The following is a 16990-nucleotide window of genomic DNA, read 5'->3' as shown; positions in this document are numbered from 1 at the left end:
TTAGTATTCCTCCTTCCCCCTACTGGTTCTCAATTTTCTCATCTGTAATTTGAGAAGATTGTGTCTGTAATATCTCTTTCAAGTTATTACATTTTGGGATCTGAATATTTCACATTATATGAACAGTTCCTCTAGGTATTTGACTGGGTTTTAAAATCTCATTCTATATGGGCATCATTTATCTGCTTATCTTCACTTTGAAAAATCAAGAAGAAAAGAAAAGAAAAAAAGAAAAAAGAAAAGAAAAAATGACTTTTGATTTGCCTACAAAATTCCTGTTATTTCTTTCTATAACTAAACAGATAAGCCTTTTCAATAAGGGATTAATCCTGGGAATAAGCCTACCCTTGACTGTTTAGCCATAAGCCTGCCAATGGGCCCAACAGGTCCAATAATGGACTATCTAGATGCTTCACTACCTCATAATGAGCTCAGACATAACCACTGGATAACCCATTAGACAAATTTATTGCTTTCTTGACCAGCAGTCACATATAGGCAATGACCAATAGAAATAAGAAAAGTATTTGTTTGGATGGCATATGATCCTGTTCTATAGACATGGTTAATGGGAGGCCTCCCCAGAACATAGTAGAAGAGCAGTTTTAAACAAAAGAAACCTACTTGCCTTTTTAGTCTGATACTTAATTTTCATTAATGATGGGTCATAAAACTGAACTGAAGTTATCTGCATTTGGTCAATCCATTCCTGATTGGAGTTAACTCAATAAAACTGTCTGCATAAATGTCTGTTGAATTGATTTGAGTTGCTGAGAAACAGGAAGAAATGAAGCAACAAAGAGAGAAGTCTGGTTGGGGTTACAGACTCACCCCAGGAGAAGAAAAAAGAATAAAACAAACCAGGGTACTAAATTAACTTGTTAAACACATTTATTGAGTTGTTAACAGTAACCAAACACAATGAATGACCTTTGGAAAACAAGGAACAGAAAATGAATCAATTCTGATCTTGGCAAATCCTACTACAGATATGTGACAAAGAGGGAAAGAATTCAATTTCTTTATAGTCTGCAGTGTTATATTTACAATGCGTATCGCTGAACATTTGTCTGTTAAAACTTTTTTTTAAAGTAAATAAACAGAAGGATCATAACCTAGAAATTAGTTTCATCAACCACCATCTTTGTCCTGACTTGTCAGCCACCCATAGGAAGAGGGTGCTAGGGCAGCTGTCCGGGGGTTACTTGATACATAGAGCAATCCATCTGATGCTGAAGAAGCCATATGTTTCTTCTCTCTCTCTTTTTTGGGGGAAGATTTCATATGTACAAAGGCTGAAAAGTCTCACCGAGTAGTTTTGTTAGTTCAGGAAAAAGGTATCAAAATTGTAATCACATTTACTGAAGTTATTATCTTCTAAGACAGATCTCTTATGAATTATCTTTTTTTTTTTAAATAACTTGACTTCCCATCATGGCAGCTTTTGTGTGTATTTGATTTATGTATGCGGGTGTGTGTGTCTATGTGTGTCTGAGTCTTTCCTGTGCCACAGTCTTGCAGCTAAAGTCATGAAGGAAGGACCAGTCCAGAGGATGAATGAAGCTTGGGGAAGGAAAGGAAAGGGGAAAAGGAAGGAAAGGGGAGCATTCTAGGTTACGTCAATTCACAGTTGTAGCATTTCACTGAGGTTGAATTCATCTGGGCTTGATTTCTTCATTTAAGCAGCCATTCATTTACTGAAAAGGGGATGGTAAGAACAGAATAAAGTTATTGTCATTTCACCTCTTTGAACCTCAATTTCCTCAGCTGTAAATTGGGAATGGTGATAAGAATCTCTCTCTCTCTCTCTCTCTCTTTATATATATATATATATATATATATATATATACATATATATGTATATATGTATATGTATGTATGCATGCACACATATATGCCCACAAAATGTTCCATAAGGACTATAGTTATTATTATATTTTTGAATGAAGTTTGATTTTTTCAATTACAATTTTCATTTACAATGCAAAAATAGTTTTCAACAAAAGCTTTTTGTAAGCTTTTTCCATATTTTTTCTCCCTATCTCCCTTCCCTCTCCCCTCCTCATGACATGGAGTAAACTGATATCAGTTGTACATTTACAATCATATTATCATTATATCTAATTCATGCAGAAGGAATAAGGGACAACACATGAACCACCCCCAAACAGTGCATTGATTTATAATTACTTCAAGGAGCTTTGTTAGTATTTATTGAACTGGAGGTCTGTCCTGAGCCACAGTCCATATGAGCCTCTGCCTTTTAGAACCTCATCAGTGCTCTTGGCTAAATATCCTTCATGACACTCCATCTTTGGATTCTATGTACTGTTACTCACTGTCTCCCATTCCTGGAATACTTTCCTCTCCTCATCTCTACTTCCTATCTTCCTTGGCTTTCTGCAGTCTCAGTTCAAATCCTGTCTTTTGCAGGAGGCCTTTTCCATCCCCTACTGCTAGTGAGATAAACCCTTTGGTTTATCTTTTGGTTTAAACTTTCTGTTTAAAGAATTGGAAATTGAGAGAATGCTCATCAATTGGGGAATGGCTAAACTAATGATCATAATGAAATACTTTTCTATTTTAAGAAATGATAAGGGGGATGACTTTAGGAAGACCTGAGAAACTTTATATGAACTGATGCAAAATGAAGCAAGCAGAACCTGGAAAACACTGTACACAGTAATAGCAATATTAAGTCAATGATCAACTCTGAGCAATACAATAATTTGACATTTCCAAAGGATTCATGATGAATAATACTATCTACCTCTGGAGAAAGAACTGATGAACCCTGAATGTGATTAAAGCAAAGCCTTTTCATTTTCTTTATTTTTCTTGTTTGTTTTGTAACATGGCTATTAGAAACATTTTGCATAACTTCCTATGTATAGTTGATATATTGCTTGCCTTCTTGATGAGTAAGGCAGGAACTGGAGGGAGGGTGAGAATTCAGAACCCAAAATTTCAAGAGAATTAATATAAGAAATAAATTTTGAAAAAAAGAAATTGTCTTTCATTTACCATATATATATATATATATATATATATATATATATATATATATATATATCTTCTACATACAGAGTTGTTTGCATGTTTTCTCTCCCTTTAGAATGTGAGTTCCTTGAGGGCAGGGATTTTATTTTTGCTTTTCTTTGTTTTCTCAGCATAATTCTTGGTATGTAATTAGTGCTTAATATATATTTGTTGATTGACTATATGGGCATTCTTTAAATGCTCTGGGTGGCTAACTCTCAAGTTAGCTAATACTCTTTGGAGACTGCTATGGACTAAAACTTCCCTAACCTATGGCCAGCCTAGTGATGAGTCTTTCCACTAGGCAGGATGACATCTACTCAATGACAGAAATGGAATCTTTCAGAGGATCTGAACTTGAAAGCTCTTCAGCTTAGTGTAGCCAGCACAATTTTTATTTCTCTTCCATCACTTTTTTTTAGGTTTTTTTGCAAGGCAAATGGGATTAAGTGGCTTTCCCAAGGCCACACAGCTAGGTAATTATTAAGTGTCTGAGACCGGATTTGAACCCAGGTACTCCTGACTCCAGGGCCGGTGCTTTATCCACTGCGCCACCTAGCTGCCTCCCTCTTCCATCACTTTTGAAGACCTAGACTCAGCTCCATGCCACAATGAAAAATCAGAAAGTATTTTTATGGAACAATTTGTTGTTGTAGGTAAGTTAGATGGCAAAGTAGATAGAGTGTCAAGCCTGGAGTCAGGAGAATCCAAGATTAAATCTGGCCTTAGATACTAGCTGCATGACCTTGGACACATTTCTTCACCCAGTTCATCTTAGTTTCCTCATCTGTAAAATAAGCTAGAGAAGGAAATGGCAAACCACTACAATATCTTAACAAGAAAACCCCAAAAGGGGTCATGAAGAATGGGGCAAAACTAATCAACTAAATAACAATATTATTGATACCATTACTTTTTAAATGAACTAGACTTAATATTTCATTTGTGCCAGGACATTGAAGAGAAGAAACTCCTCCTACCAATGCAACACATAGTCTTAGAAAACTATCTGAAGCAGAGAAAAGTAAGAGCTTGCTGAGGGTAACACTTCCAATATGTGTTAGAAGTAAGACTTAAAACTAGGTTTTTTCTAACTCCAAGAACTGGCCCTCTATCCACTTCCTCATCGATTGAAACCAATGATATATTAAAAGATCTAGAAGAAGACCTGTATCACATTAAGTCAAGTCATTATAAAGCATTTATAGAACAACATAGATAAGAAATTCATAGGATGAAAAGGGATGGATGGTTTGGGATCTGTACCTATGGTGCAGTGAGTGACCCCCTTGTTGGGATCATGCAGCTGTGGAAAGACCTAACTTGTGTGTCATCAGGGTGGGCACCACCTGAGAGAAATTTGGTATTTGTTGACTCAGGCAGGAACAGAGTGGAAAATTTATTCTTTGCATTAGGGTGGGAGCAGTAAGGGTCTGAATTACTGGGAAATCTGTCTTGACTTCAGGTTATTGGTGATATATTTACAACCCAGGCTTTACCTTCTGTATATATCCATACAATCTCAATCATTGCTGTTCTTTAGATACTAGTGTGTTTTCTAAGCCATCTTGCCATGGATTGTTTTCCAAACTGATTAATGGTTAATGGTAACACAGGACCATATTATAGAAGGATAGTATAGAAAAGACATGGTTCCAGAGCTTGGCGGGGCAGGCCAAGTCCTAGAGATCTTCAGAAGGGCAGTTATGCTCACCTCTATATTGTAGCTTCTGGGCTCTGTTATTTGGACAGTCCTTCCCCTGTAAACTGAAGTTGATGTTGGTGCGGATGCAGCGGTTGTTGAGGGGTTGAACAGGTCGGAAGTTGTCACTCATGCTTAGAAAGATCTGAGAGGGCTGATTCTGACTGAGCAGTCGTAAGGAATGCATCTGTGAGAAAGCAAGCAACTGGTAACACATAATCCATAATCAGGCCTGGCAATTGTTCAGAGAGGAAGCTCTAAGAATGCTCAGCTATGAAATATCAGTTACCTCTCTCTTAAACATTCAGAGGAAAGACCAAGGCAAGGCAAAGAGTAGTAGAGTCTTGGATAAGGTCTAGTTGGAAAGTGAGGATTGTGGCAAATATCTCCTTAGACAGGTATTGCTTGCTTGCAATGAATTCAGTTATATTATCTGTCCAACTCTGTCTCTCATGCCCAGAGGCTGGGTGGTACATGTATGGGCATTCTATGTTGGACTATCATGTTGCTAGTTCCTTTCCATTGGTTGGGTGGCTAGAAACCCACAGTTGCTCTTTCTGACATATCAAGGGCTGGAGGATATGTCATACCTTGCCTTGGGGAGCAGGAAGGACCTGAGGACCTCCACCTCCTTCTCTTAGGCCAGGGGATGGCTATATAAGGCACTTGGTCCAGTGCTGCCAAGTCAACTGCAGGTGAGACTTGAAATTTAATGAATTGAGGAGTTTTTAGGATTAGATTTTCAAGTTGATAATTTTGTATGACCAAGAATGATGTTACACATATCCAAATGGTCCTTGGCAGAAAAAAGGGTCAAACTGACTCAAGAAATAGTCTTGGGGCTATGATCTGTTCTGTTTGTCCTTTATAGCTTGAGAGTCAGAGAGAAAGAGAGTTGAAGCCATGGGGATCATGGTACCTAGGATTCTGGATCAGATATTAGCCTATCAGGGAAGATTTGAGGAGCAATGGTCCTGGATATTATCCCACTGAGGTTTTGAACTTAAATTTAGTGGGATTAATACTGTATAAAAGCTGAGTTAAGTTATAAACCTAATAACATTCTGTTTCCCAGAGACTAAGGTGGTAAAGTGAGGAATAAGCTCCCCAGGAATTGGAGGGAAATGTTTTATATTTACACATTTTCTAGCTATATCTTTGAAATAAGTCTTCCTTTGTTAAAGTTTATTTAATATAATTGGTCAAAAGGAACTAGGGTACTCTTTACTAGGCTCATAAAATTGAGGTGAGAACAATTGGGGAGGATTCTAGTCGATGGCACTATTGGAAGACTGAGAGACAACTCCCCCCCTCCCTCCCCATCCTCCTGATAGTATGAAGACCATTGGGAGAAGAGTATAAATGTAACAAATATGACCCTTAGGTAGTGGGGTCCATGTCACCCTTAGAAACATAGAATCACAGATTATCCCATCTGGAAGGGGCTTTAGACCTGATCTACTTCAACCCTTTCTCATAGAATGTGACACTCATTCTCAAGGAGACAAAATGATTTATTTACTACAAAGTCCAAAAGTGACTAGGCTGTAGCTAGAATCCTGGTATTAATGACACCTTCAGCACACTTCTCCAAACCGTATACTCTATTTCTAGCACATAGACAGATACTATTAGACTCAAATGATGCTACTGTGTTTTCTATAGGGAAAAATGATGAAATTATTTTAAATTCAGCTCACTTCAAAGAGCTAGACCAATATTTTTTGCCAAATCTTCTCCTTTCCAGAGGTCATAGAGCTACCCACCTGCATCCTGGTTATGTAGACTGGTTTGTTCATTATTATCCAACTTGCCGTCTCATAACAGGGTGGGATAGTCATCGACCCATCATAGGTAATGAAACTAGAGGTCTCAGGATAAAGCTCCTCTATATTAAGTCCCTGTAGCAAGTATGCATCATCTGGGAAAGAGAGCAAGAGGAAAAATCTTCATTAGGCAGTTATTTGAGAATTAGGATCTGAAGTACAAATGCAATTTCAATTCAAGTCATTCTGACAGATATTAATTATCTACTATTTGAAAGGCACTTTAGTAAATCCTGGAGCTAGAAATACACATACAAAATAGACCCTAGTCTCAGTCTAAAGGAGGGATGTAATATGAAAAAAGATAAGAACAATGTAGAGTAGAAAATGAAGGGCACAGAGGTGAGCTCAGATTAAAGATGCCAGGAATATTTGAAAATGGAGAGAACATCAGAGGGAACACTTTCACATAAAAAGTGATAACTGAGCTGAAGGAAGAGAGATTCTGAGATTCAAAAGTGAGAATAGATGCCTGAATACCTGGAAGGTATCATTTGTGTTAGAGACTGAGTGTAGATATGTTCCCAAAGATGCCTGTTGTAATATCATTATGACATGCCAATTTTAGATAATTGGAAGGAGTTCAATTTTGCTTGGCTATAGGGTGTTGAAGGAGATAATTAAGATGAAATAACCATAGAAAGATAAGTTAGAGCCAGGTAGTGTAAGCTCTCAAAGACCAGGCTAAAGGGTTAGTCTTTAATCTGAGAAATAGAATTGTTGGCAATGGTCCTTTGAGAGGTGGGGATAGATGATAGTTCACTCTTTTGTGATCCGTAACATCATACTCATAAAGATATGTGAGAGAAAGGTGACATAATTGCTCCATGAATGACTCTCCAAAGGCCACCATCTTGAATGGGTTCATTCACAACTTCAATACTCCAGTAGCTCAATGATCTCCTTGATATAGGTATTTGCTCTATCAATGCAGATCACATTCCATACATGTCTTCTTTTTTGTTGTGCTTGTCCATATTCTCCAACAAATCCCACCCCTCACAGGCAACCCACCAAAGGCATTATGTTTCATATATAATCCTTGGTGCTATTTGTCTATAATTTCTCACTCTTCCTTTTTTAGAAAGTATGTTTTTAAACTCAATTGAAGGAGTACTTTCTCAGGGAAAGGGAATTCTTTAAAAATACCAGTCATGTGCCATAGTTCAGAGTGTTAAAAAACTTTCGTTCACAAAAATTTTGTCAAGGTGGGGAGAATTAAAATTGCTCCATCTTATTAGAGTTTACAGGAAAGTAAACAAGTTCACTGATAATCTTGATTCATCAGCAGGATCAGGAAATATAGAAACAATTTGGGTCATATCACACACTGGGACAGGCCTGGCCTCTATGCTGGGAAATATAATGAACCATAGCTTAGCAGTATAGAACCATGCTGTACTTTCGATGACCCTACTTTGACTCTTGCCTTATTTTTTTTTTCTGTGGCTCCAAAACATCTAAGGGATAACTCAATCATAAAGAAATATATCTGGGGTGGCTAGATGGTACAGTGGATAGAGCACTGGCCCTGGAGTCAGGAGTACCTGAATTCAAATCTGGCCTCAGACACTTAATAATTACATAGCTGTGTGGTCTTGGGCAAGTCACTTAACCCCATTGACTTGCAAAAAATAAATTAAAAAAAAGAAATGCATCTAATAGTGAAGTATTTCTTACAACAAAATTTGTGATAAAAAATGAAGAAGGTTGGGAGTTCCAGAGTAACTTTCCCCTTGGATAAAATGCTATATCTCTGATCATATATCCAAGTAGCAGCTTTCTATCCCATTTCTAGTGATGTAGTGATATAGAACACTAAGAACATGGATTTAAATTGTAGCTCATACTTACTGTATGTATGATCATATACAAGTCATGTGCCCCCTTTAGGAAGTAAAGAAATTGTATGAACTTAAAAGGTCTGTTCTGGATCCAGATCTCATGAATCTATAATTGGTTCCTGTCTTTATTTTCCCCTCTGCCAGAGTTCCTTCCTAGTCTCATACTTCATTTTCTCCAAGAAAATGCCTTTATCTCTCTGGTTTTCCTAGGGACTGCTCCTCAAACCTTCAAGACTGAATTCTCACTATTAAACATTCAATAAAGGCCTGTCATTCACTGTCAATGTCAGCCCTTGATACAGGATGATTATCCAAACCTTTAATAATAGTCTTCTGTCAGTCTCTGCATCTGGTAGATAGTACATACCTGCTGGGTAGCTTGGTGGCACAATGTAGAGAGTATTGGGCCTGGCATCAAGAAGGCTCAATTTCTTGAGTTCAAATCTGACCTCAAACACTTCCTAGCTGTGTGACCCTAGGCAAATCAGTTAACCCCATCTGTCTCAGTTTTTCATCTGTAAAATTAGCTGAAGAAGGAAATGGCAAATGATTCCAATTATCTCTGCCAAGAAAATGCCAAATGGTGTCACAGAGAATCAGACATCACTGAAAAATAACTGAAAAGTAGTTAGGCCACCTCCTTGTGCCTTATTGCCTGAACTGGCTGATTTTTTTTGAAAATAAAATTATATTTTATTTTGTTTTTCCAATTACATGCTTTGGTAGTTTTTCAACATTCATCCATTTGCAAAGTTATAAGCTACACATTTTTTCTACCACTCTCCCTTCCCACCCCCCTCTTCTTGACAGAGAACAGTCTGATAAAAGTTGTACATGTGCATTTCTGTTTAACATATTTACATATTAGTCATTTTTGTAAAAGGGGAGTTAAGGCTAAGGGAAAGGAAAAAAAAACAATGAGATAGGAAGGAAAAACATGTTTTAAAAAGTAAACACAGTGTATATTCAGATTCTGTGATTTTGTTTTCTCTTTTTTGTTGCTTTTTTCCTCTGGATAAGGATGGCATTGTCCATAACAAGTCTCCCAGGGTTGTCCTTATTTTCTGAACTGCTGAGAGAAGCAGTATCCATCATAGTTGATCAATTCACAATGTTATTGTTAATATGTAAAATATTCTCTTGGTTCTTCTCTTTCACTCAGCATCAGTTCATATAATTCTTTTTATGCTTCTCTAAAATCTTATTTCTCATGGTTTCTTATAGAATAATAGTACTCCATAATATTTATATACCATAACTTGTTCAGCCAGTTCCTAAGTGATGGATCCTCTCAATTTCCAGTTCTTTGCTACTACAAAAAAGCTGCTACAAATATTTTTGGACAAAGGGACTTTTCCCATTTTTTATGATTTTTTGAATATTATTCTAATATTTGTATTTCTGGATCAAGGGGTATAATCATTTTTCTTGTTCTTTGGTCATGGTTCCAGATTCTCTCCAAAATGGTTGGATCATGAACTAGCTGATGTTAACCACTTAGATCTTTTAACTTTTTCCTGTCCTCTATTGCTGAGACATTATAGTAATAGGATAATAGATTGAGAGAGGGGAAGGACCATCTAGTCAACCCATTTCAGTTTATAGATGAAGAAACTGAGGACCAGAGAGAAAAATAATAAATGACTTGTCCCAAGGTTACATACATAATGGTAAAGCCAAGATTTGAACTCTGATTTTATAATTCCAAAAGTGCACTATTGTTTCCTCCTCTATCCACTTTCTACTTTCCTTATCTATTCCACTGGGTTTATCTTATCTCTAATGCTTATTCTTTGCCTATTCTGTTTTGTTAGATACAAACCATGGCTCCAAAAGTAGGCTAAACCTCAAAACATTACAAGCCCTAATTAGGGTAGTTATGAATCTTATAAGAGCCACTAGTCAGGAAGGCAGGTAGAATAGGCTAAGCCAAGATGGCTGCTTACATTGGGAAAGTGTCCATCTAGTCAGAGGGTTGAGAAGTGAATCTAGAAAAAAAGAGATGGGTTAGATAACTTGGAAAGACTGCAGGACTTGACCTCTAAAGTCCCTCTAACTCTTAGTCTATGAAACTATGACCTTATGATTGGAGAACACAATATGGAGTATGTTAATAATGAATGACAGACACAGTGGTTCCCCCAAAATATCAGAAAATGAGGAATAGATACAAACTATTTATAGTAGCTCTCTTTGAAGCAACAAAGCACTAAAAATCAAGGAATCAAGGAAGAATTCATCAAATAAGGAATGGCTGACCACATTATGGTATATAAAGGTAATGAAATCATGAAAGGGACAGTTTCAGAGAATCCTGAGAAGTCTTGCATAAATTGATGTAGAATATAGTGAAGAGAACAAAAGGAAAAAATCATTGAAATATCTAGGAATTCTGATCAATGCAATAACCAACCATTATTTCTGAAGACAGTGATGAAGCATGTTGTCTACTTCCTGAAGGAGAGATGATAGCCTCAAGATACAGAAGGCATATATTTTGCTTGGTTGTTACATTTGTTACAATGGTTTTTTTTTTCTTGGTGAGGGGAACTAGGAGGGAAGGGAAGATGATTGTGTTCAAAGAGGTGAATCTTGGTCTTCAGGATATAGGATGTAGAATGGTTACTCTGAGGTCTCATTGGTGACATCCTTCTGGATGTTTGATCCAGAGCAAAAATGGTGTAAGTTTAGTGCTAGCAGCCATGATAATTTCGGATCCAATAGTGTATATTAAAGTTGCTGCAGTAAAAAGCTCTTAGTTGAATCATGGGATCAAGCTGGTAGTTCACTGAGAAGTAAGCCATCCCTTGTCCCAGCCCCTGCTTCTTGATGTCCCCATGTTGCTCTTAGCTGAGCTTCCCTTGGGACTCAAAGTGTTTACTTTGAAAAAATTGGAGTGTTAAAAGCAGACCTGAGGCATCTGGATACCCCAGTTAGGAATAATAAAATTGGACCCTGGTTTTATTTTGTTGTTTTTCAGAACTGCAGTCATGATTAAGGGAGATGGTTGGGGGCGTTCATATTGTACCACTAGAGGTGAAATTCTTGGATTGGCACAAGAGTGACCAGAGTGAATGCATTGATCAGATATTGTTGTAGTTATGTCCAATGTTATTCTCATGACCTGTCTGGCAGTTACCAGGGTTCTGGAGGAAGTAAGGTAGCAGAGCCGATGATTAGACCATCAAAAAACAGATTAGCTATCCAATTTGTCACCAGAAAATCACATACTGGTACTTTGCTGGTGTGGCTGGAGCACTGTGGTACCTTGCTGACATGGGAGGGAACCATATCCAAAAGGACAAGAACTTCCACAGCATCCAGATCATCACCATTTCCTATCAAATCATGTCAGTTCTGGAGCAAGAAGGATGTTTTTGAACAATATTCTCCTCACTATAATTAACATATTGTACAAATTATGCTATCATTTATTTGATGTCATGAGCTTTGATTACAAAGGACAATAACAGCAGCAACTGGAGTTGAGGAGGTAGATGAATTGGAGGCTAGCATTTTAATGAATAGTGATGAGAATCTAAGTAGAGAGGGGTAGGAGAAAGGGATTTTCTCTTAGGCTGTAGATCTGAATGACAGGGATTTGAAAAATAGGATCAGAGGATCACAGATTTTGAGTTTGAAGGAATCTTAATCAATCTAGTTCAAGTCAATCTAGTTCCTCATTTTATAGATGAGGAAACAGAAACCTAGAGGAGTTAAATGACTTTGCCCAAGGTCACAAAGGGATTTAGTGACAAATAAGATTTGACTGCAAATCCAACAGGAAATCATTAGTCTTTAGAGAAAATTCCAAGTAAAGAGAAACTTCTTGATTAAATTGACCCCTATATTCTAATTAGAATGTCCATGTGATGGAACTTTGATGATGCCTTCTCCCTGAGGCTCCTGGCCAGATAAATGTTGTAGAGATGGTTAGAAAGTTATGTTGGTAAGTGATTGAAGGGGAAAAAAATTCTATATTGTTCACAACTCTCATGGATACAATTAATCTTCAGTTATCATGACCCTGGTAAAACTCTGTCGAGACAGACAAGATGATACAATGGAAAGAATACAGGCTTTGGAGTCTGAGGACTTGTTTTCAAATCTTGTCCCTGTCATTTACTACCTGTGGGTCTCTGGATAAATTACTTATCCTTTCTCAGACTCAGTTTCCTGATTTGTAAAATGATAATAAGAATATCTACTTTTCAGAATTATTGTAGAAATCCACTGAGATATTATCTGAAAAATACCTTGTAATTCTTAAGGTGTTATATCAAAGCTACTATTGTCGTTATTACTTTTGCTTCAAGGACAGATCTCTATCCACTAGAGTAAACTATATCTCATCTAACCCTTAAGACCCTAGTATGATAAAAATTCATAGAGGTCAGTCAGGAGTGATAGCATTTTATTGTATTAAAGCATTTTAAAAGCTTAAATACAGCCTCAAATAAGAGCTTTTCCAAATATGTAGAAATTTTGTTTTTGATGCTTTACTTTTGCATCTTCAGTGCAACATAGCAGGCATTTAATTCCTGCATTTGTTGAATTGAATGTTGCATTGGTAATCAGCCAGCAGAAAGGGCATGCCTCATTGACTACTGTTGGCTCTCATTAGATAACAATGAGGAATTTTTTGCTTGTCTCTAAGAATTCTTCAAAGGGTCCCAATACAAAGAGGATATTTTCCAAAGAATCAATAAATTCTGCCTTGGCCAGGTTCTCTGAATGATCAATTCAGACTCTGTATCTCAGATAGATAGATGGATAGATAGTTAAATAGATAGATGGATAGACAGGCAGATACATAGGTGGGTAGAAAAAGACCTAGATAGACAGAACACTTGCCATATCCACGCACTGAGTTAGGCACTGAAATACAAACACAAGTAAGAAAGGAAGTCTCTGCCATAATAGAAATTGCATTCTGACAGGAGGAAGGTAACACACAAAGGGGAATTTGAAACACAGAAAGGGGAAGCATAGTTTCCATTTCCAGGCAAGTTAGGTACACAGTGGTTCTGGAGAAAGGGTTCAAAGTTTTGAAGCAGCCTTGATTAGTTCTGAAGACTAATAAAATCTTATCACTGAATTCTTAATAATTCTTCAGAGAGCAGATTAAAGATGCAATAAAGGTGATTATTTTTATGTACAAGATGGTTAGGAACAGCTTATAAAGTCCTATTTTGATATTTCATAGTAGTAAGACTCTGAATTTATGAAGATCAGGACTGTGTAGAACTGTTGACCCAGATCTGAGCCATGGACCATGTATCTGTCATCTCAAGGCCTTGCTCATCAACAAAGGCTTGGTCAATGGATGCTGTTTTTTTTCTTTTTAAAACCATGGCAACTCATGAAAATTATTTATAAAGGTGTAGATTTAATCTTCATTGGGAGGAGTACTCACAGCTATGAAATCCTTAAATTATCAAAGTAATATAATGAATTATTAATATATAAAAAGGAACTTTGAACATAATTGAAAACATCCAGGGATTAAATTATAAAGGAGCCCTAGAGTTAGAATGAATACATATCTATATGCTTGAGTGGAGATTGTGAGTAGGAATTGTGTGAGTGGAACTATAGAAATTGGCTGAAGAAAATATCATGCTAGACTGTACTTGAGAACAACAATAGAACATCTATCACAGTGTCAGATTGCAGGACAAGCACCTGGACCAGAAGGAGTGAGACAGCATTTGTCATGTGGTGGTATTTTGTACAACTTCTGAGTCAGTCTGGTAACTATGGCAACATAGAAAGGATGCCCTTGCAGAAACTACTCAAGGGAGTCTAAACTAAGACAGAAGGCATGGATGTCTGCTTACCATCTCTTCCTCAAGGGTTGGTCATCACCCACTCTGCCATAGTAGGATAGTAATGAAGCTGTGTTTGTACATAAAACTCTCTCCCTGTCTCTGTTTTTATTTCTCTATTTCTCTGTCTCTATCTGTTTCGATCTGTCTCTCTGTCTCTGTCTCTTTCTGTGTCTCTGTCTCTCTTTGTATAAATGAAATTTTTTGTAAATTTTGTAAATCAGGATTTGGTGTCCAATTTCTTTCATATTAATTTCACATTGCAAAATTCAGTAGTGTGGCTCAAAACAATCAACAATGGTGCTAATATGATATAGTGGAGAGAGAGAGAGAGAGAGAGAGAGAGAGAGAGAGAGAGAGAGAGAGAGCTGATTTTGAGATCCAAAGAACTGAGTTTAAGTGCCACTTATTGCTTGTGTAGCTTTGTTCACTCTCTGATCCTCAGTTTCCCCAACCATAAAATTTTAGAAGATTTGACTCGTTAATAATAATACCTAGCATTCATTCAGCACTTTACGAATATTATCTTTTTTTTTTTTTAAGGTTTTTGCCAGGCAAATGGGGTTAAGTAGTTTGCCCAAGGCCACACAGCTAGGTAATTATTAAGTGTCTGAGACCAGATTTGAACCCAGGTACTCCTGACTCCAGGGCTGGTGCTTTATCCACTACACCACCTAGCTGCTCTAAATATTATCTCTTTTGATCTTCACAATAAACTTGAGAAACATCCACTCTTTTTTAGTGGGGGTCAAACTAAAATAGCTATGGGAAATACTCAACCAAACTGTGGGCTACATATTGGCTTATAAAACCATATTTTAACATCATCTATGTATTTTTATTTATTTTGTTAAATTTTTCCCAATTAAATTTTCATCCGGCTTCTGAGTATCTGATGCTTCTGTTCTTATTATTCCCATTTTATAGAAATGGAAATTTAGGAGACAGAAGATAAATGATTTGGCCAGAGTCAAATAGCAAGAAAATATCTGAGGCCAGATTTGAATCTAGGTCTTCCCAGCTACATCATTGTACTACCAAGCTGTCTTGAGTTAGGGAACTTAAGTTGAGTTTATGGTCTTGTCCAGTTCTGAGTTGACGCTTTATTTCAAATCAGGTCTAAGAAAACTCCAAGCTCTGGGAAGATCCTTCACTGCTTGGGTACTTGGATATAACTTGGATATAACTTCAGACAATCTATTAGTCTCCACAAGAATAAAGTATCTACCTTGTACTTGCCTTATAAGGATGTAAAAAAGAGTTCTTAATATAGCTCCAAAATGATTTTATCTACTTGATTTCTTTGGAAGACAACTGGGGTTAAATGATTTACAACTGATAAGTATATTTATAGCTGCTAAATATCAAGTATCTAAGACCAGATTTGAACTCATGTTCTCCTGACTCCAGGGCTGGTGTTCTCTTCATTGAACCATTTATATACCTCCCAATTTACTCTCTCTAAAATAACTTATTTTTTTTTTTGCAAGGCAATGGAGTTAAGTGACTTGCCCATGGTCACACAGTGTGTGTAAGTGTAAGTGTATGAGGGCACATTTGAACTCAGATCCTCCTGACTCCAGGGCTGGTACTCTACCCACCGTACCACCTAGTTCCCTCCTCTCTAAAATAACCTTTGAGGTAGGCAGTAGAAGCAATATTTTTCCATCTTACAGAAGAGAAAACTAAGTCTCAGAAAGGTGAATTGCTTGGCCATGGTATACCTTTAAAAAGCAATAGACTCAGGAAGAGCTAGCTTTACATTCTGTGATTTTTCTACTATATATGAAGTTAGTTTAGAGAAAATTCTAGCTGTAGGTACAAGGCAGAAACTCATGGAAAGGAATTCTTTGGATTATGGGTGGCCCATTTGGTTGAGTGTGTAGTTGGAGGACTATACTAAGGAACAGGGGATATAACTGGCGAGGATATTTAATGGATGAGGTTCAACATTGGCCTCCTGCTAAGTCAACAAAGATAGTGGTGAGCACATGTTGCCCATACAAGGCAATTGGGGAAAGCCTGGCAGATGCCAGTATCTCATATCACCATGGGATATATGTAGGCATGAGTCCCTGGGCATTTGTTCTAAGCTGATTAAATCCTTGTGAGTTAGTTTAATTAAGAAAGAAATTCCTGGCAAAATGACTCTACCCAAAGTATTATTAGGCCTAAGGCTATTTTTCTTTTCTTTTTGTAAATTCCTTTCTGTTCTGGACAGGGCATAACACAAGCCAGGCCCTGGTGGCTTAAGTTCAAAACTGGAACAAAATAAAGACATTTATAGGTTATTCAAGAGTTAATGAAAGATAGTTTCTTTGCCATAGTATTCAATAAACATAGGCTCTTGGGACATCTCAAGTTAATTTAACTGAGTCAGTCTCTTTTGTCTAAGTTACTCGTATTCTACTAGCCCAGTATCAGAATGTTTTTCCTAGGTCCTGAAACAGCTACAGAGGTTCAGTGGATAGAATGCTGGACTTGAAGTGAGGAAGACCTGAGTTCAAATTCACCCTCCTGCCAAGCCACTTAATCCTGTCAGCCTCAGGTTCTTCAACTGTGAAATGGGGATAGCATTAGTGAATATCATCTAAAGCTGCTGTGAAGACTTTTAAAGTGCTATTCAAACCCTAAGGCATTATATAAACATTACTATTATTATACTCAGCTCATGAGGAAGTGATATCAGCAATCCTCTGAAACAAGTCTAGAGGAAAATATCAATATCTTTTAAGCAACAACTACTCTAAT

General features: G+C 37.1%; 1 protein-coding gene across 1 annotated transcript in view; it reads right to left on the bottom strand.

The window, feature by feature from the left end:
• Positions 1 to 884: 884 nt before the first annotated feature.
• The window catches only part of CA10 (carbonic anhydrase 10), a 668840-nt gene continuing 652734 nt past the window's right edge, over positions 885 to 16990 (bottom strand). Inside the window, exons 8-10 of the mRNA XM_074223688.1 lie at positions 6508 to 6662; positions 4754 to 4928; positions 885 to 1697 (exon numbers count right to left, since the gene is read on the bottom strand). Of these exons, the coding sequence (XP_074079789.1) occupies positions 1675 to 1697; positions 4754 to 4928; positions 6508 to 6662 (353 nt within the window). The 3' untranslated portion in view covers positions 885 to 1674. The remainder of the gene's footprint in view (positions 1698 to 4753; positions 4929 to 6507; positions 6663 to 16990) is intronic.

This window comes from Macrotis lagotis, chromosome 2 (genome assembly GCF_037893015.1).
Source record: "Macrotis lagotis isolate mMagLag1 chromosome 2, bilby.v1.9.chrom.fasta, whole genome shotgun sequence".
In the NCBI taxonomy this organism is placed as follows: Eukaryota; Metazoa; Chordata; class Mammalia; order Peramelemorphia; family Peramelidae; genus Macrotis; species Macrotis lagotis.
Note: the sequence above shows the minus strand (reverse complement) of the source record. Positions and strands in the feature narration are given on the sequence as shown.